The 24,721-nt window shown below is 52.0% G+C and overlaps 10 protein-coding genes across 10 annotated transcripts; 5 read left to right on the forward strand and 5 right to left on the reverse strand.

Annotated features, from left to right (window-relative positions):
- Window positions 1–577: 577 nt before the first annotated feature.
- On the forward strand, window positions 578–877 carry Z519_07186 (uncharacterized protein; the record flags this gene model as incomplete). The annotated part of the gene is made up of 1 exon (XM_016764921.1): window positions 578–877. The coding sequence occupies one exon, from the start codon at window positions 578–580 to the stop codon at window positions 875–877; it is 300 nt and encodes a 99-aa protein (XP_016618871.1).
- A 1,950-nt stretch (window positions 878–2,827) lies between these two features.
- Window positions 2,828–4,827, forward strand: Z519_07187 (uncharacterized protein; the record flags this gene model as incomplete). Its single annotated transcript, XM_016764922.1, has 2 exons — window positions 2,828–4,130; window positions 4,181–4,827. The coding sequence occupies 2 exons, from the start codon at window positions 2,828–2,830 to the stop codon at window positions 4,825–4,827; spliced, it is 1,950 nt and encodes a 649-aa protein (XP_016618872.1).
- A 397-nt stretch (window positions 4,828–5,224) lies between these two features.
- Window positions 5,225–6,331, forward strand: Z519_07188 (uncharacterized protein; the record flags this gene model as incomplete). The annotated part of the gene is made up of 1 exon (XM_016764923.1): window positions 5,225–6,331. One exon carries the CDS (start codon window positions 5,225–5,227, stop codon window positions 6,329–6,331), a length of 1,107 nt encoding a protein of 368 aa, XP_016618873.1.
- Window positions 6,332–6,370: 39 nt separating this feature from the next.
- Z519_07189 (uncharacterized protein) lies at window positions 6,371–7,134 on the reverse strand (the record flags this gene model as incomplete). The annotated part of the gene is made up of 2 exons (XM_016764924.1): window positions 6,371–6,991; window positions 7,042–7,134. 2 exons carry the CDS (start codon window positions 7,132–7,134, stop codon window positions 6,371–6,373), a joined length of 714 nt encoding a protein of 237 aa, XP_016618874.1.
- A 410-nt stretch (window positions 7,135–7,544) lies between these two features.
- On the forward strand, window positions 7,545–9,765 carry Z519_07190 (uncharacterized protein; the record flags this gene model as incomplete). Its single annotated transcript, XM_016764925.1, has 11 exons — window positions 7,545–7,690; window positions 7,754–7,919; window positions 7,968–7,999; window positions 8,048–8,081; window positions 8,127–8,529; window positions 8,579–8,677; window positions 8,791–8,925; window positions 8,981–9,050; window positions 9,114–9,238; window positions 9,311–9,554; window positions 9,621–9,765. The coding sequence occupies 11 exons, from the start codon at window positions 7,545–7,547 to the stop codon at window positions 9,763–9,765; spliced, it is 1,599 nt and encodes a 532-aa protein (XP_016618875.1).
- Window positions 9,766–10,450: 685 nt separating this feature from the next.
- Window positions 10,451–12,127, reverse strand: Z519_07191 (uncharacterized protein; the record flags this gene model as incomplete). Its single annotated transcript, XM_016764926.1, has 2 exons — window positions 10,451–10,627; window positions 10,718–12,127. The coding sequence occupies 2 exons, from the start codon at window positions 12,125–12,127 to the stop codon at window positions 10,451–10,453; spliced, it is 1,587 nt and encodes a 528-aa protein (XP_016618876.1).
- Window positions 12,128–13,823: 1,696 nt separating this feature from the next.
- On the reverse strand, window positions 13,824–15,623 carry Z519_07192 (uncharacterized protein; the record flags this gene model as incomplete). Its single annotated transcript, XM_016764927.1, has 3 exons — window positions 13,824–15,144; window positions 15,200–15,435; window positions 15,504–15,623. The coding sequence occupies 3 exons, from the start codon at window positions 15,621–15,623 to the stop codon at window positions 13,824–13,826; spliced, it is 1,677 nt and encodes a 558-aa protein (XP_016618877.1).
- A 600-nt stretch (window positions 15,624–16,223) lies between these two features.
- Z519_07193 (uncharacterized protein) lies at window positions 16,224–17,952 on the reverse strand (the record flags this gene model as incomplete). The annotated part of the gene is made up of 2 exons (XM_016764928.1): window positions 16,224–17,663; window positions 17,716–17,952. The coding sequence occupies 2 exons, from the start codon at window positions 17,950–17,952 to the stop codon at window positions 16,224–16,226; spliced, it is 1,677 nt and encodes a 558-aa protein (XP_016618878.1).
- A 1,680-nt stretch (window positions 17,953–19,632) lies between these two features.
- On the forward strand, window positions 19,633–20,908 carry Z519_07194 (uncharacterized protein; the record flags this gene model as incomplete). Its single annotated transcript, XM_016764929.1, has 4 exons — window positions 19,633–20,055; window positions 20,108–20,261; window positions 20,312–20,512; window positions 20,568–20,908. The coding sequence occupies 4 exons, from the start codon at window positions 19,633–19,635 to the stop codon at window positions 20,906–20,908; spliced, it is 1,119 nt and encodes a 372-aa protein (XP_016618879.1).
- A 1,137-nt stretch (window positions 20,909–22,045) lies between these two features.
- Window positions 22,046–24,277, reverse strand: Z519_07195 (uncharacterized protein; the record flags this gene model as incomplete). The annotated part of the gene is made up of 1 exon (XM_016764930.1): window positions 22,046–24,277. One exon carries the CDS (start codon window positions 24,275–24,277, stop codon window positions 22,046–22,048), a length of 2,232 nt encoding a protein of 743 aa, XP_016618880.1.
- Between the last annotated feature and the right edge of the window lie 444 nt (window positions 24,278–24,721).

The raw sequence follows: 24,721 nt of genomic DNA on the forward strand, positions 1-24,721 counted from the left end.
CCTGTCGTTGGGTATACTACCGGCGATACCAGCAGTTTCAAAATGATTTGACGGGCCGAATCCAATACGCAAGCTGGTCGGCTTCAAGAAGATCATGGACATGGACGATTGTCCTACGCAATGGAAGGGTCATCGGTCGTCTACCAGCCTCTCCGAGAACAGAGCGCTACATGGCTTCATCGCTTGTCAGAAGGTGTCCACACTCGATCGATTGCGCAGATGCGAATTAGGTTTGTATGAATCACCACTCAACTCGTTGATGTCATGACTATGCCATGAGGCACCCAGCCGGGGTATATCAACCCTCAGAGACTCCAACAAGCAAAGTTTGGTGTTCTTAATCTTTATCCTCCATTGCAAAGCGACAGAGGGAAAATATGCAGCGAGTCCCACTTCTCTATCGCATCGTTCCGCGTTTGAACGGGACAGGCGCGTTGAGCCGGACATTTGTCTCTAGCGGTCCCCGTCAGGTCGGGACGCCCCAACCCAACCCCTCGAACAACAACCACAACAACACAGGTATCAGTCCGCATTGGATCGTCGCCCAAGATCCCAAGCTGACAAGGAAGAAGAACAGATGAACAAAAGCCACGCGACGGGGGAGAGCATAGTGCCCGAACCTGTACAGCGAGCGGCCCCAGAGGGATTAGAAAAGGCTCCCCCTGAGAGCGTGCACCCAACCAAGGGCAGCGACATCGATCCCCGCAAGGGAGAAAACACAAGCTTCAAGAGCCACGCTACGGGGCCAAGTGTTGTTCCCGAATTTATTCAGAAAGCGGCGCCGGCGAAGCTGGAGAAGGCTCTCCCAGAAAGCATCCACCCGACCAAAGGCAGCGACATCGATCCTGAGCCGGTCCAGGAAAAGATTGCAAAGTAGAATGGGACAATCTGCCTAAGAATCGGTTCCGAGGCGGCCGATGATATCCAAAGACCTATCTGAAAAACTATGAGCAGTATCGGAAACGTATACGCCACCAATGGAGCACGGGTAAACCTGGTCAATGTGCATTAACTTGCCTACCCCTCCTCTGATTCTGTCCATGCGAGATCATGACCATACCATTGCGCCTTATCCTTGCCATCCAACCACAGATGCTCTAGCTAGTATTATGGAACATGCTTTTATCGATTCCATTATATGCCGAGAACTATTCGGTGTGTAATTTGCTGCCTATGGAGCCGAGCCATGGTAATGTTTGCGAAGAAGAAGATCTCTACCTAAGTACCTTAGGTACCTATCTAGGAGCCTAGAATACTCCAGGTGGCGCCGTATATACCACACCAGCGTCCTGAACTGGCGAGCTTTAACAATCTTGAGCCGAGACACGTGAAAACTCCCGGCTTCCGGACTTCCTTTAAATCTAAAAGTGCCAGCAGACAACAGCGCGACCACGGTTCTGCTCCTATCTAAGCAAGGTATATGTCCTATTCTCTTAGACAATGTGCTTCGCTTTGACGAAAAGTTCGTCAGGGAGTGTAGAGATCTCGATTCTAGTTCCACTAAGAATCTTTTGTCGACGGGCTAAGCATTTAGGATAGCTTAACAGTGAGAGTTCGGTTTTATGCCCATTAACTACGGGGCCAGTATAAAGATGCGGGATGAAATTAATTTTGTCCCGCACCAAGCCGGGGTAAATCGAGTGTTTGCAACTTCTTACAAAACCCAAATGCTCAGGCCAAGATCGCTCTAGAACATCTCATAGACCTTTACGCTATCGGGCTGGGAGGTCCGGATATCTCGCCTCCAAGATGGGCTGGATTGCTGACTAGAAGGCCCCCTAGCGGTCGTCTGCAGGTTCCCAGTCCTCGTATGTATGTCTGATACTTTATTCTCGCAGCTCTTGCAGGAAGCCGATGACCACGCTTGTCTTGTATGTCGCTAGACCTAGCGAGATAACGACAGTTACAGCCGGTTTGTATATATCGCCCATTTGCCGAACTTGACCTCCTCGTTTTTGCAATTGTCCTGGTCGATGCAGATACCGTCCACCCAAAGCATCCGATCACGATCTGGTGAACGTAGGTGCCAGAGGGCAATATATAAGTTCAGCGTGATTCATAGCCTTCTTCTGTTTACCAGTTTACACTTTGGAGTTTCCATACAGCCCCATGTATATGATAGAGCTTCGTAAGAAATAGTGCTTTGCCGTGAATGAAGCCATGCCTAGAAAAGGTTACATTGAATGTCATTCTACTCGCCTTTGTGAAGGCGAAGGAGCCGAAAAGTTGGTCTTTCGAGATCAAGGGGGTCGTATTTATACAAGTCCATACTTGTGGTAGGAAAAGATTGAGTTAAGAACACAGCAAGACGTCCGTTTTTATACACCATGACTCCTCCAATCATGTAGATTGAATTTGCCACAGAGCAATAAACAAGATTCTGAGAGCAGAACCAGCCTTTAAGGCCATGGAGTCGACACATTCAGCGGCTGTGTTCAACCTCGAGCCCGTGGCGAGGGAGGGGAATAAGGCACCAGCGGTGGCCGACATACGACGCCGACTTGACGTAAGCGCCGCCGCTCTGGGCGACAGAGAGGCAACTCTTGTAAAGAGGCCGTACGGTGTGTCACCAAGGAACCTCTGTATTAAGGAGAGAGATACGGAGCATGGAGAACTCCTTTGGGTGCCCAAAGTGCCGCAAGTGCCTCTGCAGGAGACGCCAAGACGCCAAGGCCCATCTCGCAGACAGCGGGTTGAGTTTCCTTGACCCTCCAAACCCTGCAGCCCTTATCACTTTCTCCGTCTCGTACCAAGTCCGACCAGCACTTCGAACGACAATGACTCGAGAATGACCGGCGTAGCATCGTTGGAGTAATGTGGCGAACCGATGGCATCGTCGTCTCGCCCTGACAGACCTTGCGATGCCTGCCGCAAGAGAAAGATAAGATGTTGGGTGTCTGATTCAGGCCGTGATTGCGCTCTGTGCCGGTCTCATGGCCAACAATGCACCTTCATTGAGGCGCCTCCCAAGAAGAAGCGAAAGCAAATCGATGCAGCCTCCCCGGACGAGGCTGCTGTCCTCTCAGTCTCGCCAGCCACAACCCAGAAAGGACAACCGCACGATTACTCGAATTTTCCAGAGGCATCGTTGCTAAGGCAGACTCTTGGTCATCAGCACTTTCGAACAAACTCTTACATCGGCGCCACGTCGTCTCCAAGCCGTCTGCTGCTTGAACTTCCGGCTATCTCTCAGCTAGGCAAATATCGAGCCTCTGTCTCTGACGGCGAGGTCCGTCGCGTCGGCCAGAATGGCTATTTCCTCATGCTTCCAGATGACCAGGATGTCATCAACGACCAGCTTGAGGTCCTCGACAAAATCGAGGCTACAATATCGCCCCATGGACCAGCTCTGGTTGAGCTATACTTTCGTATCGTTCACCCCAGCTTCCCAATTCTTCACAAAGATGTCTTCCTCGTGAAGTATGGTCGCTCATATCGGGAACTAACACCGGCATGTTTGGCTGCTGTTTATATGTTGGCCTTGAATTGGTGGTCCTATAGCGTTGACCTTGCTTATTTCGTGAAGCCTGATGTCTTGGGCCTTGAACAAGTTGTTCCATGTCTAATGGCGTTCGATAAGGCCGCCAAAGTCTCCGATATCCAGGCCGGCTTACTGTTCTTACAGCGACCCAGACACGATTCTTGGAGATTGACGGCTCAACTAGTTGCTACTGCCGAAGAGGTTGGTTTGCACCGCGACTGCACGCATTGGCAAATTCCTGACTGGGAGAAAGGCGTACGCAGACGCCTCGCCTGGGCTCTCTTCATGCAGGACAAATGGGGAGCCCTCGTGCATGGACGTCCCTCACACATCAAGGCGGACAATTGGGAAGTCTTTCCACTCGAACAGGATGACTTTCCAGAGAATGTGGAAGAAGATGACGTGGAGCAGGGGAGCTCCGAGGTGGAGAAAGGCATTCTGATCTTCATCCATCTCTCAACACTGACACAAATACTGTCCGACGTCATCGACGAGCTGTTTACCGTGCAAGCCAGCAAGAGACATGACAGCACGGTTGCTCTACTGCAAACAGTTAAGCCGATCCAACTACGACTGAAGGCTTGGTATAGCAATCTTCCCTCTTGTTTGGAACTCGGCACTACCAAATCAAGAAAATTGTCGGCTACAGGTATGTAGAGTGTGGGAAAGGCGTTGTATTCCGGATTAACCACTGTCCAGGGCAACTATACCTAGCCTATCTGACTGTGGAGGTGACTCTCCACCGAGCGATTGTCGAGTCAGAAATGAAACAGCCTCTAGACGCTGGTCTGCGACGGATAACACGAGAAGCGGCGATCATGAGGTTCAAATCCGTTGTCGACTTTCTGAAACGGCTGAAGCCCGAGCATATGCAAGGATTCTGGCATTTCGCATCGGGATCCTGTTTGGCTATTATCGCCACGTTTTCGCTGGTGCTTCTTGCGACAAGCACTGAACCGAGCGAGTCGAGAGCTATCCATTCTCAAATCGCCGAGTTTCGATGGCTGCTCAACATCAACGGACCCGGCGCTGGCTTCACCAAATCCGCGGTCGATCTCCTGCAATCAAATGCGGGTTTCCTGGCGACATATCGCCCTCAAGGTCCCCCCAACGTCATCCCTGGTCATGATCAAGGACTGACAGATCGGTCCGCGGATCAGACACGGTCGATGACATTATCAAACACTGAAAGCCAAGATGAGGCTGACAGCCCCATACCGAACACGCAGGCGTTCGAAAATATTGCTGAAAACCTCCAGGCCTCACCATCAGGTATTAGCTTTAGCCCGAACCAGCCCTGGCCCTATGATTTCGATGACCTTGTCTCCCAGACCTGTACTACGTAGCTCCAGTGTATCACCCTCAAAATCCGAACAACGAAGCCAAAGGGTTATGAGAGCCTTCAGTTATCACAAGGCACCTTCACTCGAGAGGTTCTTGGCCGTAAGACGATATTTTTCCCACTCGATCGCAGTCGAACGGAGGATAACTGCGCGAGCCTCGAACAAAAGGTCTGCGATTTGTGTTTTTGACCCGTGGACTTATCCGTTAACATCCCTATCTCAGGATCTGCCCGCGGGCATTCGCGAAGGCCACGGGCTCGCCGAGCAGAGCCCGTGTCACGTGCCTTGGAAGTACTCTTCTATCAACCCCTCTGCCGACCTCAAAACTTAGATCAATTTATGCGTATCGCTCAAATTTCCCTATAAGGCCCAAAGACTTCACCTTGGGCACTGCTTTGTCATGGCTTTGCAAACTGTAGACCACGTCGCTATCAGCCTTGATGCTCTTAACGTCGACCCTCTACAAGGAACAAAGTACGACTTCAAGAGAGATCTTGTGGGCTACGGAAGAGACTCTATACATCCGCGCTGGCCGAATGATGCCAAGATTGCTGTCTCTTTTGTCATCAATTATGAAGAAGGCGCCGAGAGATCACTATTGAATGGCGACGGGCAGACTGAGAGCGTCCTGTGGGAACAGGCTCATGTTGCACCGCGCGTTGGATCCAGGGATCCTAAGATCGAAAGCGACTATGACTACGGGGCTCGTGTAGGAGTTTGGCGTCTTCTGAACATGTTCGAGAAGAACAATATCCGAACCACCATCAACGCTGTCGGCCAAGCTCTTGAAAAGAACACACCACTCGCCCGAAGCCTAGTGGAAGGTGGCCATGAGATCGCTAGCCACGGTTACCGCTGGATTCCTTATCACAACATGAGCCCAGAAGAAGAGAAACAGTACATGTTGCGCCAAATGCAATGCTTGAAAACCACAACCGGAACATATCCTTCGGGATGGTTTGTCGGACGTTGTTCGCCTCATTCCAAAGCCTTGATACACGAAGTCCACGAGGAGCTTGGCGCGCCCTTACTGTACGAAGCGGATTGCTTTTCAGACGACCTCCCCTACTGGGCTGATGTGCCTGCGGAGAATAATGCGAATCGACCCAAGGGCATGTTGATGCTCCCTTACAGCTACGACAACAATGATCTGAAATATCAGATCGCCCCAGGTACATGGGGCTCTTCAAGTGCTTTCTTGGAGTACCTGAAGAGTTCCTTTGACGTCCTCTATGCTGAAGGGCTCGAAGGTCGACCAAAGATGATGACGATCGGCTTGCATTGCAGGATTAGCGGCAAACCTGGTAGATTTGCCGCGGTGCAGTCTTTTGTCCGATATGTTCAACAACACCCCGATGTTTGGATTACGACCCGAAAAGACATCGCGCTGCATTGGCACACAACATTCCCCTATGTCAGGAACAGCGTGGCGCTCGATGATGGAGTGGCTGGAGGTCTCCAACCGGATCTTCCAAAGGTCGATAATCTTGTTTATGCTCGAATTTGACCAGGCTCGATAGTCTCACAGTCAGCCGAACATATCCAATTACTTCTTGTGAACGGCATATCGCACCATAACAGCACCTGCCTCTAACTGGTCTATCACGATTATCTCTCGACCAGCTTCACTTTCGAGCTCTTCCAGGCATGCTTCTCTAACCAGAGATTCCATGCCAAACAAAATCACACCACCTATGCAAATAGCTGCAATCTCAGACTTGCCGAGTAGCTTCTTCACCCCTGCTTTTATCTTCGCTTCTACTATTCCTTGCGAGTTTTTGGCGAAGTCAAGTATGTCCACGCCTGTTGAAACCACCCCAGCAAAACAAGAATCCGCTCGAGATTTGCCAAGTAAGCGTACCACACCCTCTTGGAGTTGCTTCTCGTATGCTTCTCCGGTTGTCAGGATTGCAAAGCGCTTAGCGGGCTGGAGACCACTGAGAGCGGCGTATATGCTGGCTTCAAAGATGCCCACGATCGGTTTTGGGTCGACTCGAACTCGCAATAACGTGACAAGTGGGTGATCTGCATAGCACGCCAACAAAAAGCCATCATAGTCTTCGGTGGTATCGAGCAGTAGCTGAAAACATGTGTCTGCGTTTTGGTCGATATCGTGGCATTGCAAAACCGGAGGCCCGCCAGGGCACGTCCAATATGTGCTCAGTGTCTAAAATGCGTTCAGCTTCCATCTGCACTGCTTCGCAGCAAGGTGCATACTTCTGGATCCAGGTGGCGGTCGATACCCGATTTAATCAATTGAGTAACCGCACTCGATCCGTTCGGATTTATTATCAGCACTCTCCTCAGCATCGTCCGTGACGCTCGCTTCTACGCGATTTTCGAGGCGTGGAAAGCAAGAGCACTGTCCAGAGCAGTACCTCCACGACTTGTGCACAGCTTTGGCAATATGTCTGTCTCGGACGTGGTTGGTCAAGTCATCGAATCCCGTTATCGCGGGGAGCCCGCGGGCTTCGAATGATAAGCCCGCTTGCAGCTGATTCCACCAAAGTCTAGATCTGGCCGGGGATGATAGCCTTGCGTGAGGTGTTGGACGTTGTTTGCAATTCTACAGTATACATCACATCTATTTATGAGGAATTCGACTCCCACGTGGTGGAGCTTTTGCTGTACGGGGATCCGTCCCTGCAGATACAATTGAAGCAGCTGTCAACACTATATCATCACGCAAAGCGCAGCCTCGAGTATCTTGTTCGTCTCCAATGGGCAAGCTTCGCCGATTCTACGAAAAGCACATCGTGCTATACCCCCGTGCGGGGGCCTTCACCTCAGAGCCAGACGCGGCACGATGGAGTAACAAGGATCTCGACCCGGTGCCTGAAGAGAAGAAAACATGGGAATGGTGGCAGTAAGTCCTGCTGTTTCCGCTGCTTGTAACTTGGTGACCGAAGAGCTAAACACTCTTGCTCAGTGTTGGGGGCTTCTGGATTGCTGAAGGTTTCAATCCCGCACAAATGCAAGTGCCTTCCAGTGCTGTCGCGCTGGGGTTGAATCCAGGTCTGGCAATGGTGGCTTGCTTGATCGGAAATATTCTCGTTACTGGGCCTGTGTGCATTGTGGGTTGGCTTGGAAGCAAGGTATAGCGGTTCGCGAACCCAACATGGCCCTCGCTAATCATCTTACAGTATTCAGTCCCATTCCCGGTCATTGCTCGAGCGTAAGTGGGAACAGTTCTCTCCTGAAGCGGACGCTGAGAACACTCCAGGTCGTATGGCATGATAGGCGCATACTGGGCAATGGTAATTAAGTCCAAACTTGTGCGAGTTCCTGACTGACGTTGGCAGATCATCCGCGGTATTTTCTGCGTCATCCTTTATGGCGTTCAAGCGACTCTCGGTGGCAATGCTGTTCGATGCATGCTTGAGGCCATCTGGCCGTCCTTTGCCCACTGGCACTTGGACAGCCTTCCCAAAAGTGCGGACATCACGGCCCCGGACCTGCTTTGCTTCGCTCTGTTCTGGATTGCCTCTTTCCCCTTGCTCTTCGTGCCTATGTCCTCACTGCGCTGGCTATTCGCGGTCAAGATTGCAATCATGCCATTCTTCTATGTGGCGCTGTTCACGTGGGCACTGACCGCAGGCCATGGCGTTGGGCCTTTGTTTTCTATTCCCAACAAGATCACCAGCGGATGGTCGATTGGATACGTCTTTTGCTCAACAATCCTGGCCACCATCGGAGGCAATGCCAGTATGTATGACCGCCTCGTGTGGGAGATTCTTGCTAATTGCGATGCCAGCCTTCGCGGTCAACATGGCGGACATCACACGCTATGCCAAAAATCCTCGGAGCTCAGCTATTGCACAGGCATTTGCACTGCCGATATGCATCACAATGAGTAAGTCGATGGAGTGCCGCGAACAAAATTGGGACTAACTTCTGCTAGTTGAGTTGCTGGGAGGTGAGGAATATGTTCGGATGGTACTTCGCTCGACTGACACTTTTCCCAAGCACTCATGGCCGCCACAGCCCAAGTCGTTTACGGCCAGGTTCTCTGGAATCCGTTGACGATCATTCTTCTCTGGAACAACCGAACCGCAAAATTCTTTGCCGGCTTGCTCTTCGCATTTGCGACCATTGCAACAAGTGGGTCCTTCGACGTTCTATCGAGCCTCTGTTCTTCACACTGACACTCTTTTAGATATCACTGGAAACAGTATTCCCTTTGCTCATGACATCGCGGGAATCTTCCCACGGTATATGAACGTTCGGTAAGCCATCCAGCACCCGGCTTCCAGGCGGGGCCATCCGGTCTCAGCAACTGACGGCGATAGACGCGGGCAGGTGCTTTGCGCTATTCTCGGGTTTGCAATGAACCCTTGGGTCATTCAGGCTAGAGCTTCTCGCTTTTTCAACTTTGTCGGAGGGTACTCGATATTCCTGGGCCCGTTGGTTGGAAGTAAGCCACACCACATCCCACTGCGTCGGTTCTTGCGTCCTCCACAGATATATCTCTGACTCGTCCTCCTAGTCATCCTGTGCGACTACCTCATCATCCGGAAAGCTAGACCATACAATATATACCACCTGTACAGACAGGGCGGGCTCTATTGGTACTGGAAAGGCTGCAACTTCCGCGCCCTGACAGCGTGGTTGGTCGGCGTGGTTCCGCTCCTGCCAGGTCTGATCTACAATATCAACTCCAACATCAAAATGGACAAGGGCATTTTGGAATTCTACACGCTCGGCTGGCTCGATGGACTGGTCATTGCATCGTAAGTTATTTTCCTCCTCCCAGCACGCGGATCTACAGCTGCTAAGAACAAATCCGCCGTCTCTAGTATCACATACTACTTGCTATGTCTGGCTTTCCCCTTTCCGACAGAGGTAGAAGACGGGACCGTTGTTGTGGTCGGGACCAAGGACGTGGAAACTCTCAACCCCGATGAACCTCGTGGTCCGCCTGACGAAAAGTCTGCATTTTGATAAAGGGGCCGGAAAACCGGGTTTCTGCCCATTTCGGAATCCTGGGATACATACTGAAACGCACGCACCGCGAAATCATGTCAGGTCGCCAATGGATGCACATTCTGGCCCCTTCCGAGTACATATGTAGTATATAGGAGGAGACCCCGTCGCTGTTTCCACCTCTGCATGTGTATGTGTTTAACATCCCGTCCGTCCAACACTCCACGTAATATCATTCATCATACAATAGAAGGGGAAGAAATGCACCCGCTTCTTCGAGTCTTTTTCGAGATTTGCTTCTTTCACAGGTCTCTAGGGTGTCCGTCGCAGGCGGGCGGAAGCTGGGAGGGATCCAACACGTCGTCGAGCAACCGCCTCCACACACGGGGTGCCAGAGGCAGAGAGAGGGCTTGACGACATATGAGTCAAATCAACACTACATAGTTTGACTCCAGCCCGTGCTCATCCGTGCACAACAGATGCAAATGCCACTCGCTAGATGCAAAGTGCCAAGTGCCTGCGGGTTCCTAGTCCTCGACGATTATTACTATGATTACAATGTCCCAGCATCTGCGGGATAAGCGAGTCGCACACACCTCACAGAGGCACCGGCTCTTGTTCTGGAAGAAAGAGGAAAGATTTTCAAGACACGACCGAAGTCTCTATTTCTACCTCGAGGCTTGGTTTCCCCTCCCCTCCCTATCTATACCTTTGACGCTCGGCGTGCCTCCATTATATTTGCTTGGATCATCTTGCCCACATTAGGTCCCTCGTACTTGCGGACGGCGTGGACGAACCACCAAAAGGTCGTGAGCACGACGACTCCGACAAGGATGACGGAATTATAGTTCATAGTGTCCACAGTGGTGGGGAGAGCATACTAGGAATTAAGAATGAATGAGTTAACTTTAGCATAAGTGGGAGGAGCAAAGGGGGAAATGAGGGTGTGGGTCTAGACAAAACAACTCACCGGAAAGCAGAAAAAGGTGTCGAAGAAGATGATGAACAAGACGGCGAGGCCGTTGATGAGGTAGCCCAACTTGCCCAAAGTGAAGGGACCGACAGGCATGTACTTCCTCCGCGTAAGCATGTTTGGCAGGATGGTTACGGCGTATGAGGCGCTGCTGAGAACGACAAAGGAGCCAGCCAAGTCGGTGAAGGCAGTCGCGCTGCCCAGGGTGATGGCGCAAAGACCGATGGTCAACAATCCAGTCAAGAGGGTGGCTTCGATTGGGCAGCTGAGCCTCTCGTTCACGTGGGAGAAGAAGCCCGCGAAGGGTGTTGCGTTGTCGCGAGCAAGGGCCCACCACGTTCGTCCAACGGTCAAAAAGGTCCCGATCAAGCAAGGGATGAGTGACAAGAAGATGATGAAAAGCAGGCCGAATGTTGCTGCGCGGCTGCCCGTCGCTTGCGAGTAAGCCTGGGCGAGTGGGAATGAGCCGTTGCTATTCTGGACCGCGGCGAGGTCGTTGACGCCGTAGAACAAGGCAATAGCGAAGCACCAGGCGTAGAGGAATCCGAGCCCGAGCTGAACAAAGATGGCCTTTGGTAAGTCGCGTTTTGGATTAGGAAGTTCCTCAGCCATGTGCGTCACAGCGTCGGGCGTTCCAATGGTGAAAGCCCCGTTGAGAACACCAGTCAAGAAAGCGACCCCGCCACTCCATCCAGTGTTGTTCTGGAAGTCTGTCCAGACGAACCTGTTGGACGCATGCGAGCTCGGCATCCCGGCGAGGACAATGATGGTGATGATGCCGCCCACCGTGACTATGAACAGCCCAAAGTGTTGGAGGTAAGCCAGGCTGCTGTTGAAAAAGATGGTGACGGTCAGGCACAGGATTATGATGCAAACCAAGCCAACGAAGAGATTCCAAGGCTGGATGACGTAGTCGGGATGGTACAAAAAGTACATTTGGACGCACAGCTCCGACATGATGTACGCGATGGACGCCAGGTCAAACAGCCAGCCGAAATAGTTCAAAGAGCCGGCGAAGAAACCCACAGGACGGCCCCATCTGGGTCCGGCAGTGATGGTGGCCCAGTGGTACACGCCTCCGGAAGAAGGCACCGAGGAAGCAAGTTCGGCAATGGACGCGTTGATAAAGCTGTAGTAGAATGCGGCAATCCACAATTCCCAAATCACCCCGGGCGCGCCCCCGTTGTAGATAGAGACTGCGAGCGATGTCCCCAGGGCGACCCAAGCATTGTCGACCGTCAATGCGAGACCGCAGATGCTCAACAGTCCATACTGGCGATCCAGCTGATCGACATGACCGGAGGCATTGACAATCTCTCCTTCCAAGGAGATCACAATCTGCTGTTCACCAGAGGTGAGAGGTCCCTCCGGGGTTTCGGGTGATTTCTCTCTTTTCACCTCGTCCATTTTCTTGCAAACGTGGAATGTAACGTCAGGAACCCGGTATACATGTAGAAGGCCTCAGTTCCACGTGCACCGCGTCACAACGAGCCTCGAAAGATGTGACAGAGAAGCGAAGCAGTTTGGGGGATCGAAGCAATAATATGCAAAAAAAGAAAATGCATCACACCGAAGAAGGTCGATAAGGGCCTTGCGCCACCAGGCTGGGGACCCAAGCTCGTGTCTGATTAGGGAAGCTGGAGATAGAGATAGACTCGACCATGATGATGGGAATGACACGTATCTTTCATGAAGCGGATATCAAATATAAACAGTCAGAAGCTATTCGAGATGACGAGCGGACGATAGGGTGATGGTTGGTGATTGGCCGTAGATAGGCTTTGGGGGTCGTCGACGTCTCAGATCTCGTTACCAGCGAAAGGGGCTGAAGGGGGCCTCGGGCCGGTGAGGCTAGGGTTAAGCTTAAGTTAGTACCCATGAGAGCCAGGGCTTGTAGCACGCGGACAACGATGAGAGGGAAGTTTGCACAACCTCATCCACTGCTCAATTGGACGACATGAATAGAAACTGCGAGTTGGGTGGCCTCGCTACCTCGTACTTGTGTGATGTTGTGGCCGCCGAGCCGCCAAGGCTTTGTCTGTCTGTCTTTTGTCATTACAAAGCTTGGCAACACGTGGTGCAAGTGGATGCCCACCACAAACTCCCTCTTCATTGACATCCAGCTTCCAGCACTCCCTTGTACAATTCCTCCTTCCATCTGTTGAGAGACGGGTCTCGGAACAGTCCAGGCTGTGGCTCCGGGGCGCCGTGTTATCTCCAGAGGCGGACTGCGATGAATACAAGCCCTTAGGCAGCGAACAAAACCCGGTGATCCTGCGGGATACCTTCGGACTGTCGCCGCCACCTCCCCACCGCGGCATCCTGGGGCGTCGAGAGACGCGTGGCAGAGCTCATCGTGGGGTTACTCAGTACCGCTTCAGCAGGTCTACCCGGACTCAGTCACCTTCCATCTCACTTTGCTCCGTCATCAGGATTCAGCGAGGGGCATGTTACTGTGCGTTGACAACACCGCACCGACGATAGAGTTGTACCGCTTCGAGGCACTCTCCTGAGCAAGAAAGACCGCTTGCCTGTTCAGTGTATGAAGGGCATTCCCAAAGGCGCAGAAAGTCACGGGCCTTCAACCATTCACATGCGGAAGGGGAAAGGGACCTTTTGCCTTCCCTGCTCTTCATACGAGACTTCAAGTAGAACATCACGATGAGAAGAGGAGAATGCAGATTCTGTCAACCAGTTCTACTTCGAAGATGCCGTGAGAACGTGTACACTGCATGCCGTTGCAGAAAATCACGACCAGATTGAAGATTCTCGCTGTACCCACCCACCATTCGCGGTGCGATGGGCCGAGCCACAAGACTGGGTCGGGTGTCTGAGGGGACAGTGTGTCAGCGATCCTTCTCGGGGTCTGTCGCCGGTTGGCTGATCTTTGCTCCTGTTATGCACGGCAGAGACTTGCAGTCACTGTCCAGTGCGCAAAGTGTAGGTTACGATCCTGAAAGGGAACGGTAGATGTGATTCATCCATTCTGGGCTTCAAGACTCTAAAATCTGAAGGAGCTTGCCTGTACCATGATTCCTACCAACCATTACCTCCGGAGCTTGACAGAAAAGCACGTCACTGGTTCAATTGTCCTTGTTCCGTATCAAAGCAGCAGACCAAGATATCCCATTCCGACCAGGAGCATCAAGACTTGCTGCATCATCCCATTCGAACCAGGACGTGTTGCCAGAGGATTCAGTCTCTGCGCTGCAGCCGAGGACGCGGAACTTGAAGATGGGCTGGCCGTTGAGGCTGCGGAGGTGCTAACAGAAGCTGTTCCAGACCCAGACCCAGACGTAGGCTCCGCAGACGATGATGGGATGGCTGGAGATGGCGAGGACTGCGACTCAACGTCCCCGGTAATGGCACCTCCCTTGGTTATCAGAGGGTAGACGTAGCTTCCATTCGAGAGCCCCAGCTCAGGCACGTACCAGCGAAGCAGGAGGACGAAAGGACCCGGCTCCGCAGGGGAAGGCAGCCAGTTGGATGTCCAATTGCTCGGTGGCTGGTCGGCCTGGACAAGGATGTCAAACGGCTTGTCCACAGTGGAATCACTGCCTGGTCCGTACACAGGAGAGCCATCTGGGTAAGTTATGTTGTCGCGGTCGCCTAGAGAATATCTATTAATGGGATTCTCCACAAAATAGCCGGCGACATTGTACATGGTGGCGCTCCAAAACCCGAGCTTCGTCAGGGGTGGTCTGCCGGAGAAGCGTAGAATGTAAGACTCGTTGGCCATCAGGCTGAGATTTCCGGAGAAGGAGGGATAAATGGCTTGGTCAGGCTGAAGCATTAAATAACCGAACTGCGCAATAAAGGCGCGAGCCACGATGTTGGTGCCATATAGACCCGAGTATTCCGGGTTGTTGATAGTCCACCCATTGCCCATGTTCAGCACGCTCCCATTGGCGAGAGGGAACGTCTGTACGGCCGTCTGGGCCGCCGTCCAAGCTGAGGTCATGTTGACACAGTTCGGTGCAGTGTACGCGGCCCCTGAAATGCCGGCCTGGGTGAAGTTGGATGTGGTGGGAGGAGACTTGTCCCCGGTGGCATTGTAAGGAGACACAGGCTCGAAACGTGCGTTCAGCTCCATGACGCTCTGCGCCGTCGAGTTTGGCAAGTTTGTGAACATGGCCATGTCGAGCGCAGGGCCAACCGCCGACCCATTACGGGATACCACGGTGATGTTGTAGCCTTTTATGATTTCGTTCACGGCAGATAAGTCGCTGGCTGCATTCCTGAGGAGGACTCGAAACAGAATAACACCAAAAGTAGTGGGCGAGTACACAGTACCCATATAGCCACCGCTGCTGCTAGATGTCGACAAAGTCCCCATGACACTGCTAGAAGGCGCCAGTGTCAGAAGATAGTCGCCGGTGGGATTGCCGCCGACGGGACCCAAATTCATGTAATTGTCCCCATATCTGAGAGGACATGATCAGCCGGAATAACGATAATGAGGACGAACCCTTGACATACGGCGTGTAGAATGAAACAGCAAAATAACGGTTGTCAACTTGTGGAACATCCACCACCAGGTCCTGCTGAGACAGATCGTACCAGACACTGGCATAGAGCGTGTCCCTGTTAGGCTTGACCACGGCTGTTGACTGAGGAGTGGCTAATGTAGAACTTGCAATGAGTCGATTTGCTCCTATACCTGCTTTGAACAGGCTTCCAACCGCTTTCTCGTAGGCGAGGAGCGGGATGCCATACTGTGATTGATCATGTCAATGTGCTTGCTCTATACTGGGCGGCATGAACGGGGTGAGATGCCTCGTACCTCCAAACTCCATTCTGTAGCACCTTGCGCAGCGCACGATGATCCAGACGACTGCGTGCGTGCTACCTGTGCACAGCCAACTAGGCAAACCAAAAAGAGAGCCAGAATATTTGTCGACATCTTGTACCTCTTAGGATCGCTTCACATTGTTCCTGGAGCCAGCACTTTTAGGGTATTGCTGTGGTCTTTATACCGCGCGCAAGTACCAACAAAGCTCGGCTATTCCAAGCTGCTCCATCTCTTTCACGAGGAGATCGGCATACAGTAGCGTCGTCCTTTTGAACTCCTCCTCTCGCCTGGACCTCGGTGCGTCTTGTAGATTGCTGTCCCCAGTATTCCGCCTCCCACAATTCTGGGGATGTGGGGAAAACCCGTCAAAGACGCCGATTTGAGGGTGTTGGCACCTGGCATGCCGAGGTACCTACCCTACCAAGTTGACTGACCAAACTCTGTAGAAATATGGTAAAACAAGGGGCTTTGGCGGTCAACATCTTACAAAGTGTCATGCTAGTTAGGTTTGTTACATGCATGTATTAAGTATTGAGTATTCTATGTCCTATCTGAGAGCGTTCCCTGGTCATTTTATATGCAAACATACAATTGGACTAGGAGTATAGCAGGCACCTCCCGAAACCTGCCATGGGTGAGAATCGACGATCAGCTTCTCAACCTGCCAATAGGGTTCTCAAGATGAAGCTTGTCGAGTAGCATGACTGTCTACTATCCCGAGAAGTAACTCGAGTCCACAACCGGGGCCCGATCAAGCTTGAAATAACCTGGCTGCAGGATCTGGAAGACCTGCTGGGGGTCGTATTTCTGAGCAATGCTCTTGAGTTTCGCCTTGTTGGTCGAGCCGTAACTTTTGATCACGTCCTCATACACGCCACCGTAGTTCATGTAGATGTAGTCGTTCTGCTTTCCGATCGCAGTTGCCGCAGCCTTGATCTGGTTCAACACATTCGTGATGAAAGCGTAGATGGTGGCGTCATCAGACGCGTTGTCCCACCAGCAAGCGATGTGAATCAGATAGAGTGGTCCGTCGGAAACAGAAATACCCAGAGGGTTGCCACCGTTCTTCTGCATGGCTTCGATCATCGGCAGCGTGATGCCCTGATAGATGAGAACTGGATTTGCGCCAGCCACATTTGCCGTAGCGGGTAGTGCCTGATAGAAGATATCCTTTGCGAGCACCGCCAGGGATTCGTCAGCTTTGACAGTCAAGCCATAGTATGTTTCACGCAGACCGTAGGGGTTCGATTGCGCCAACTCTTGGGTGTAAGCTGCTAACACTCGGTTTTGCGTCGTGTCTGAGACAGCAGTGAGGGCGTTATAATTGTTCCAGATTGCGGCACTTCCACCATTCGGTTGGGCGTAGTAGAGCTCTGTAGCAGCGAGCTTGGTCCCATTGTTCTCCAGCCAGGCAACCCATTGGCCTGCATTGCCGTCGTTCGGGGAATCCTCCACAACACCGGCAAAAGCCGCAGCAAGGCCAGGGAATTGATCTTCCAGGTAGGCACGGTCGCCGCCCCACATTTGGCCTCCGGGCAGGCTGATGGCATTAAGATTGAAGTTAACGACAATACCGAAGTTGTTGCCACCACCGCGAAGAGCCCAATACAGGTCGGGAAATGAGGTTGGCGAAGCGGTAACCTGGGCTCCTGAGGCAAGAACAACGTCGTACGAGGCAACGTTATCGCACGCCCATCCATAGAGAGAAGAAAAGAAGGATATTCCACCTCCAGTCGTCAGACCTCCGACTCCGATCGGTGCGACGCGTCCGCCAATCACTGCAATGTTGTATGGCTGGAGCGCTGTGTACACTGAATTCCAGGTGTTGCCCGGTCCGATTGCGACAGTCTTCTTGTCACTGGAAACCTTGATAGAGTTGAGAGCGGCTAGGGAGACAGTGATACCGCCTTCGATGTTGGAAGCACCTTGGAATGCTGCATGGCCGCCACTTTTGACCGCAAAAGGGCAGCTCGTCAACCGAGACAGCAGGACCACAACTGAGATGGCGTTTTTGTCAGGCGCTTTGAAAATGCAGTAGGGGTTCACATTCTCTTGGATCAGAGACCAGTAGCCCGACGTGAACGTGTCGTATCCAGCGTCATTGCTGAACTCGACTTTACTGCCACCGTAGAGGAGCTCCAAAGAGCCGCACTGGTCGACGTGTGTTAGCCAATGCTCGACATTGGAGTCTTCGTCCACTTACGGCAAGTTGACAAGCAAAGTTAGACGAGCGTTCAACAAGTTGGTCAACAGGAAGTGCGGACACGTTGACTCCCATGTCCACTAGCGCTTGAGTAACATTGAAGTCTGGAGGCTCGATTGCATCGGTCGAGTTAGTCGATACAATGTAGGCTGCAGGGTCGCCTGCATCAGTCGCGTTAGACTGTGCATTGACGGATAGTGCGAGGGCTGCCACGAGGCAGCTGGATACGAGAAGCATTGCCAAAGAAGGAAAGATACCAGAAGATCCCTGGTCCAATTCGAAGACCTCAAAAGACAGGGAAATGGACGAATATTAAAGAAGAAATAGAGGTCTTCTAGAGCAGCTTGGCCCACGTGGCATCCCAGGGGTCAATCTCGCAGTTTGGCCTAGCGTCCAACTTCATTGCAAAGGAAAGAAGGCATGGCCCTCAGACCACGGAAGTGCGGCTCGCGGTATCGCATTGTGGTAGATTAGAATCCCGCACAGACGTTTTTCTCATTTGCAAAGGCACCGAGGCGACGCTCGCCGAGGGAGCCGGTCAGTCTTCAAGGAGTGTCCTTGCCCGTTGTTCGGAGCGCTAGCAAGCTCGTGCAGCAGCCATGTTAAGGCCATGTGCACCTAGTACGAGCACCGCGTACTTAAATGGGAAAACATGGTTAATTTCCGGTACTCTGTAAATTACTTACCCCGTGCCTGACTCGGCTGAATTGCCAGGGCTAGGCCCTAAGAAACCGTCTCCCTGAGCTGGTCAGTGCTTTGAATGGGGGCGGGACATCAACAGATAAAGAGCGAGTATTCCACGTGAAGCAACAGCAGGAAATACCCAACGTCGCGCTGGGCACGATTTGCGGCTAGTTTCAACAGAATTTGCCGGGATCGGCAAAGATCAGCACACCCAAACCCCAAGCTCCACCTGCAACGTCTGAAGTGCCTGAATTTGTATGCAAGATACAGGGAGGCGAGGAGGGCAAGGGAGGATAGCGAGTGAAATGAAGCACCAAAACAACGGTCTGCCTCGGTTCTGCTCGGTTCACCTGCGAAACTGGGCAAAGTGGGGGGATTTGACGCTAACGGTCGGGTTGTATATCCCCACTGACGAATCGCCGTAGCGGCTCGACGCTAAGAAGGCCCGACTTCCGGTCTATACCAATATAGACCAATACTAGTAGTGGCTGTGGAGCCCGTCCACATACCAAAAGCACGGCTATCTTGGATTCTCTTGTTTGGCGATCAATAATGGAGCAAGTGGACTGATGTTTTCATCAGTCCCGAAGTCCATTATCCATGTGCCAATGCACAGACAGAATCATAACCTTTAGCACGCGACTCTCTCGTGTGTGAGACCCTGAAATTGGGGTAACGGGGTAGCCCTGGTAAGCACGACTTCGGCCCTGCAGTAGCAGGCTGGAAGCTTGATACTTGTCCTCGACTAACCGACACTAGGACGGACCTAGGCTTCACCTTAGGACGAAGCGCAACATGTTCCAGGACCAGCAGGCGTTGGGAACAACCCGTCCGGATTAGCTGCCAGCCGACTTCCTTCCCACGGAACTTGCCTTCGTCGACCTAACTAAAAGGCCATCGAGAAAGGAAAGGGTTGATGCGTTGAACTCCCTTTGATCTTCGATCAAAGCCCAACAGGCAATAAAAAGCTTCGTTTGGAAACTTCGCACCTTGCAGTGAGTCTTGCAGCGTGCAGAGTCCATGTATTCGCCTCTGGCCTTAGACCTGTCTAGCCTCTATTAGTCTGTTTGGACCTCTCGCTCCCTTTATCCTACCTATACCGGACCCAAACTCAAAAGGGTATGGAAGGCAGGATACGGAGTACAAGAAGACCAAAGCCCATCAGTCACAGCATCATCTGACTCCTCGTTTTCCTTTGTTCAGGACGACTTTGCGCAACCTCACCATTTCGATATGGGTGCCAATTATGTGACCGAGACGTCCGTGAGGGCGACTGGCATTACAATGATTGTTTTGACAACAATGGTCGCCGGCCTCCGCATCGGTGTATCTGTCGAGCAGCAACGGAAGTTCGGTTGGGACGATGGCTGGCTTTTGGCTGCCTACATCTTCTTTCTGGCGCTTTCAATCCTGTACATTGTGGCCGCGCCTGTGATGTTTAGACTCACCAAGCTTGCTAGTGGGGAGATTCCGCTGTATCCTACGGTTGCCGATGATGGACTCTTCATCCAGAAGATATTTTTTGTCACCACCTCGGGCTTATGGCTCTGTCTGTGGTGTGTCAAGTTCTCCTTGATGGCTGTCTACAAAAAGTTGATGAACTCCTTGCCGCACAAGCTCAGATTGTGGTGGGCCGTTATCATATTCTGCCTGGTGGTTTGTTGTCCCCATCTATGTCTTGATTTTTTGACTGGGCTGATCAGGCTAGGTTCTGGCGGGCGCAATCACCTCATCAATGCTTTCCTGCTCGAGCATGAAGGCTTGGTTTACAGCTGGTGCTTGTTCAACCCCTCGAGATATCAAGGCTGCGAGTATCAGCCTCTGGTACGCTTATGCGGTTGACATTCTCACCGATCTCATGAGTCAGTCTACATCTTCAGTTATGTCAAGCGGCTACTGACAGAGGTCCCAGTCATGCTCCTACCCCTTGACCTCATCTGGAGCTTGAAGATGCCAAGGACCCAGAAGGCGAGCATTGGTGCCCTCTTTTGCCTCGGGTTTATTTGTATTGCGGTAGCAACAATTCGAGTCAAGGAGCTGGGAAGCACCGTCAACAACAGTCAACCCAGTACTACCTGGCTAGCGCTATGGGGCATCGTGGAGTCCTCGATAGGTAGAGTATTCCCCTTGCTTTTCTTCCTCCATTTCCAGCCCTGACTATGTTCCAGCTGTCTTGATTGGCTGCGGGCCCGGTCTCTATCGCAAAGCAAGAACAATCTACCAAACCCGCCACGGATCCAACCCATCGCGCGGCTATGCGCGGTACGCAAACAGCAATTCCGCCAGACCTCGGGGGCAGCCACAAAGCATTGTGCTCGAAAACTATCAGACGAAGAAGGCCCGTACCAACACTGGTTCCAAGCTAAACGACGCTGCCAGCAGTCAAGAAGAGTTGGCCAATACAAATCTTGAACCTGGCATCGGAGATACCAAAACTGCAAGTGAAAGCATCAAAGAGCGAGATGCAGATTCTGTGCGTCGTTGGGAAGAGAGGCCGCATGCATACTAGAAGCCACCGATACCACCCACCCTGGACGTGGTGTGCGTGTTGGCTGCCGCCGTCTAGGCACGGTACGAACGGAAAGAGAACTCATGAACCGGCAGGGACTAAATTCAGCACTGCATACCTGTCGCTCACTGATCAAAGAAACAAAAAAGGAATGTCAGGGGAATGGGGTCGACGACTACTGATTTCCTATCAATCCTCCACCCGCCGAGACATGTACAACAATTACGTCCTTGTTCACAGATGACGAGCAAAGTGGCATATGTACGATTTTCAGGAGATATATGATGAGACGGGGGGCAGAGAGACCTGGGCCTCGATGAAAAGTTTTGTGGGCGGACACACGTCGAAATAACCTCATCTTGTTGACAAAGACTTCTTGTTACCAGCACTACGAATATCCGAGACAGCGTTCGCAGGGTGACAGATGAAATGGGAATTTATTGCCTAGGTATCGTGTACCTAGTCAGTGTATTGAGAAAAACTTGGGCGGAGCTCTGCAAATCGATCAATCTCGTGTACGTATTGTCGGTACTAGGAATCTAGAGTGGCTAATGTGCAATGAGGGATTGAAAGCAGGCAGCGTTTGGGACTTGACGTCTTTCTCGGGTGCTGCTGGTCAGGGCGGTTGCGAGTAGCGCATCAAACGACTATGTATAGGGGAGTGGAGCCTGGTCTATTTCTCATTCCTCCCCAAGTTTTCCAAAACACCGAACAAAGGCCTGCCTGCGCTCCTATAGGTGTGGCCAGAGCGACTTCTTGGGGTATTGTGACATTTTGTAACGTTGGCTAGGGAATTTGACAGCATTAGTACTTGATCTACCCAACCATGCCCGTCTCGCCTCGCCCTGAGCAAGACTCTACCTGTTTACCTCTGTGTGTAAGGACCATGTGTATTTGGTAGTACCAATATTGTCGTCTAGAGCTTGAACGACGGGAGCCACCACCACATACTCAGATAGAGGCACGTTGTTCAGCACATTATTGGTGTCGCCAAACAATGTTACCACCCTGGAAACCACCTTACATATCGTTTCACATGAAGAGATCCTTCCATTGGACATTATTATGACAAACGGAAAAAGGGGAGCCACCGATACTCATCAGCTGCATCCTTCGCGTCAAGAGATCAGGCACGTCTCATTGAACGGCCGTATCGAAGATGTCGTTTCTCCAGCCACCGCCCCTCTCTTCTCCATCCTGTACAGCCTCTTCCGCCCTCAGAGCCTCCTCGTGCCACAGCTTGACAATACTTCCGGGCGTATACACACCCCTGAAGACACCATGCTTCGGAGCGTCTACGCCAACTCTGGTGTACAAGTCCGGATCCTCTTCCGGTGTCAATCTCGCCATGACCGCCTTCAAGAACGTAACAACGTCCTGGGGATCTGCAATCCGGGTGGCACGTAGCCGTTCCCGGGCAAAAACAAGCTCGCGATTTGCGGCGCGTAAGGCTTTGACTATGTTTTCGGCAAGTGCCTTCTCTAGAGAACGTCTGACCAAGTGTTTCAACAAGGGTTTGAATAGCCAACCGAGCCAAGACAACTTTGATTGGCGGAGGTCATAGTCAAGCTTGTGAATGTGTACTCTCACGCCGCGCAAGGTGAGGATCTGTTCGAGCTTCTCACGGCCGATCTCGAGGTCCAGTGAGACGTCAATGCCGCGCTCATCAAGATAAAAGCTCGCAATGCCCTCATCGGCAAAGTGGACAAGGCCTGCATGCCCCCGAATCCAAAAGCCAAGGTCTTGAGCTGCAACGCTGAGGCCGTTGACGGAGATGGTTACAAGAGACTTGGTAGTGGAGATTGTCTTTCTCGAATGCGTTTTGCGGATTTCAAGGTCATTCTTGGTCGAGACAAGGAGGCGGTAGGGAAGGAAGGAGGTTGAGTTGACGTTTCGGCCGGGTTCAAGCACAAGATTTTCGAGGAGTAGGTCCATTTCAGGAACGCTGACCTCCACCCGAGGAATGGGGATGTATTGTACACTGCGGATCAGTAGAGGGAGAAATATGTGAATGGCGTCGGTGATGAGGTCCGGGTTAGTAACCTTGTTTGGGGGCGTCAAAATGTTATAGATCCTCCTTGTAGCCAGAAGGAGTCCATTGACGTCTTTGTCTTCCATCACAGAGGTTATGGTGACCTGTGCTTGCCTCAGCATTTTATCAAAGTCTGTTCTGAACTCAGACTCATTGCCTAGTTTAGCAGACTTCTCTTTCAGCTCTTCGAGTTTCTGGTCCACATTGTCGAAGAATTCAGGGTCTGTGAGCATTCGCTGCACTGCGTTGCCAACATCGACCATGAAGTTCTCGAATTGGGGGTCTGATTTTGCGTGGCTCATGACCTTGTCGAAGCCCTCCTCCAGCTGCTCCCATGCGTGGGGATCGCCGAAGCTGCTTAGGAAGCTCCAGAAGTTGCGCACGGCACGGTCCAAAGGTGGATTTGTATAAATGTCTTCCTGGGCGGCGGCGATGGCGGAATCTGCAACACGGGAATATGCCACAGCATAGCGTTGAATCAATTTTGAGATGGTCGACACCGAATCATGGTAGTCGGTCCGGCTTCTCAGCTTGAGAATTGCTTGCTTCAGGCGATAGAGTAGGGTGTCTTTTTGCGAGCCGCTGAAATTCTCTTTGACACTCTTGAGAGCATCCTTTCCAACTTTTGCTACTTCTGCGCCAATTACCTTTGTTGTCTCTGTGGCCTCCTCTTCCAACTCTTGCTTGGACGGCATGCTATCCTCATCGGCTCCAGGTTTTGCCACGGCCTGCTGTTCCTGCTCTGAGAGTTCTAGTTTTCTCCCAGTGTTCTCGGCTGCCGAAGACAAGGAAAAAGCAGTATCCGCCAGGACTTCCCTTCCTATTGTGGCCACATCATTGACAAACAGTCTAAAATCGGCGTTAGTCAAAAGCAAACTTCCGACTGTGCGGAAGCTTTCATAGGCAGCGCGGGCATCAGCCCTGGCTTTGACTTTGGAAGCTGAATGAGAGATGTCATCAACATCAAGAGCGATTCGAGACTTTGTGGTGTACCAGATGAAGTCCTGAATCTGGTCGTGATTATTCTTGTTCTTCAAGATCTCAATAAACAGCTTGATCCAAGTTCGACAATTCCGGATGAGCGCTCGGCCTGACTCGCTTAATTCCTTGTTATTTGGATTGAGGACGTCTGCGGCTAGGAGGGTGCGTAGGTTGACAATGGTTTGCTCGGTCGAGGGCATGTAACCTTTGGAAAGGGCCCGCAACATCTGATAGGTATGCAGCTTCTGGTGGAGAGCTCTCTGACGAGTTGTGTCATCTTCATAGCGAGGGAGTAACGGATCAGTGTCTTCCCCTCGTTTGCGGCCGAAGCCACAGCATCGAGCAAGAAACGACATGATAGCTGGGTTTCGAGGAAGGGCATCCGAGAAGGCAATTGGGGCTGAAGGCTCGGTCAATCAGTGTAGCACACAGGCAGCGGTATTGAAGGGGGAGAGAAGTTGAGAGGCAGCCATCTGCCCATCGAGAAGGACGCAATAATGATGAAGTGAGGTTTCAATTGCAGACTGCGGAGTCGCAGCCTGCAGCTCGATCGTCATCGCTTGCTTGCCAAGCTCCCGGAAGAGCTGTCCGCTTTCCCACCAATGGCGGCTGCTGGCATATCAAGGTCCCTCAGCCCTACCGTACAAATACATCCAAGTAGAGAGCAAGACGGTTGAATATAAGGATTCAGCATCCAGACCTTCATGTCGTCATGGGGTATGAATTCCTTTCAGCACACGCTCATGCGCTTTACTCGTATTTGCAACTCTCTTGTCGTAAACAACCCACAGCCACCGTCT

This window comes from Cladophialophora bantiana, assembly GCF_000835475.1.
Source record: "Cladophialophora bantiana CBS 173.52 unplaced genomic scaffold supercont1.10, whole genome shotgun sequence".
NCBI classification, from domain to species: Eukaryota; Fungi; Ascomycota; class Eurotiomycetes; order Chaetothyriales; family Herpotrichiellaceae; genus Cladophialophora; species Cladophialophora bantiana.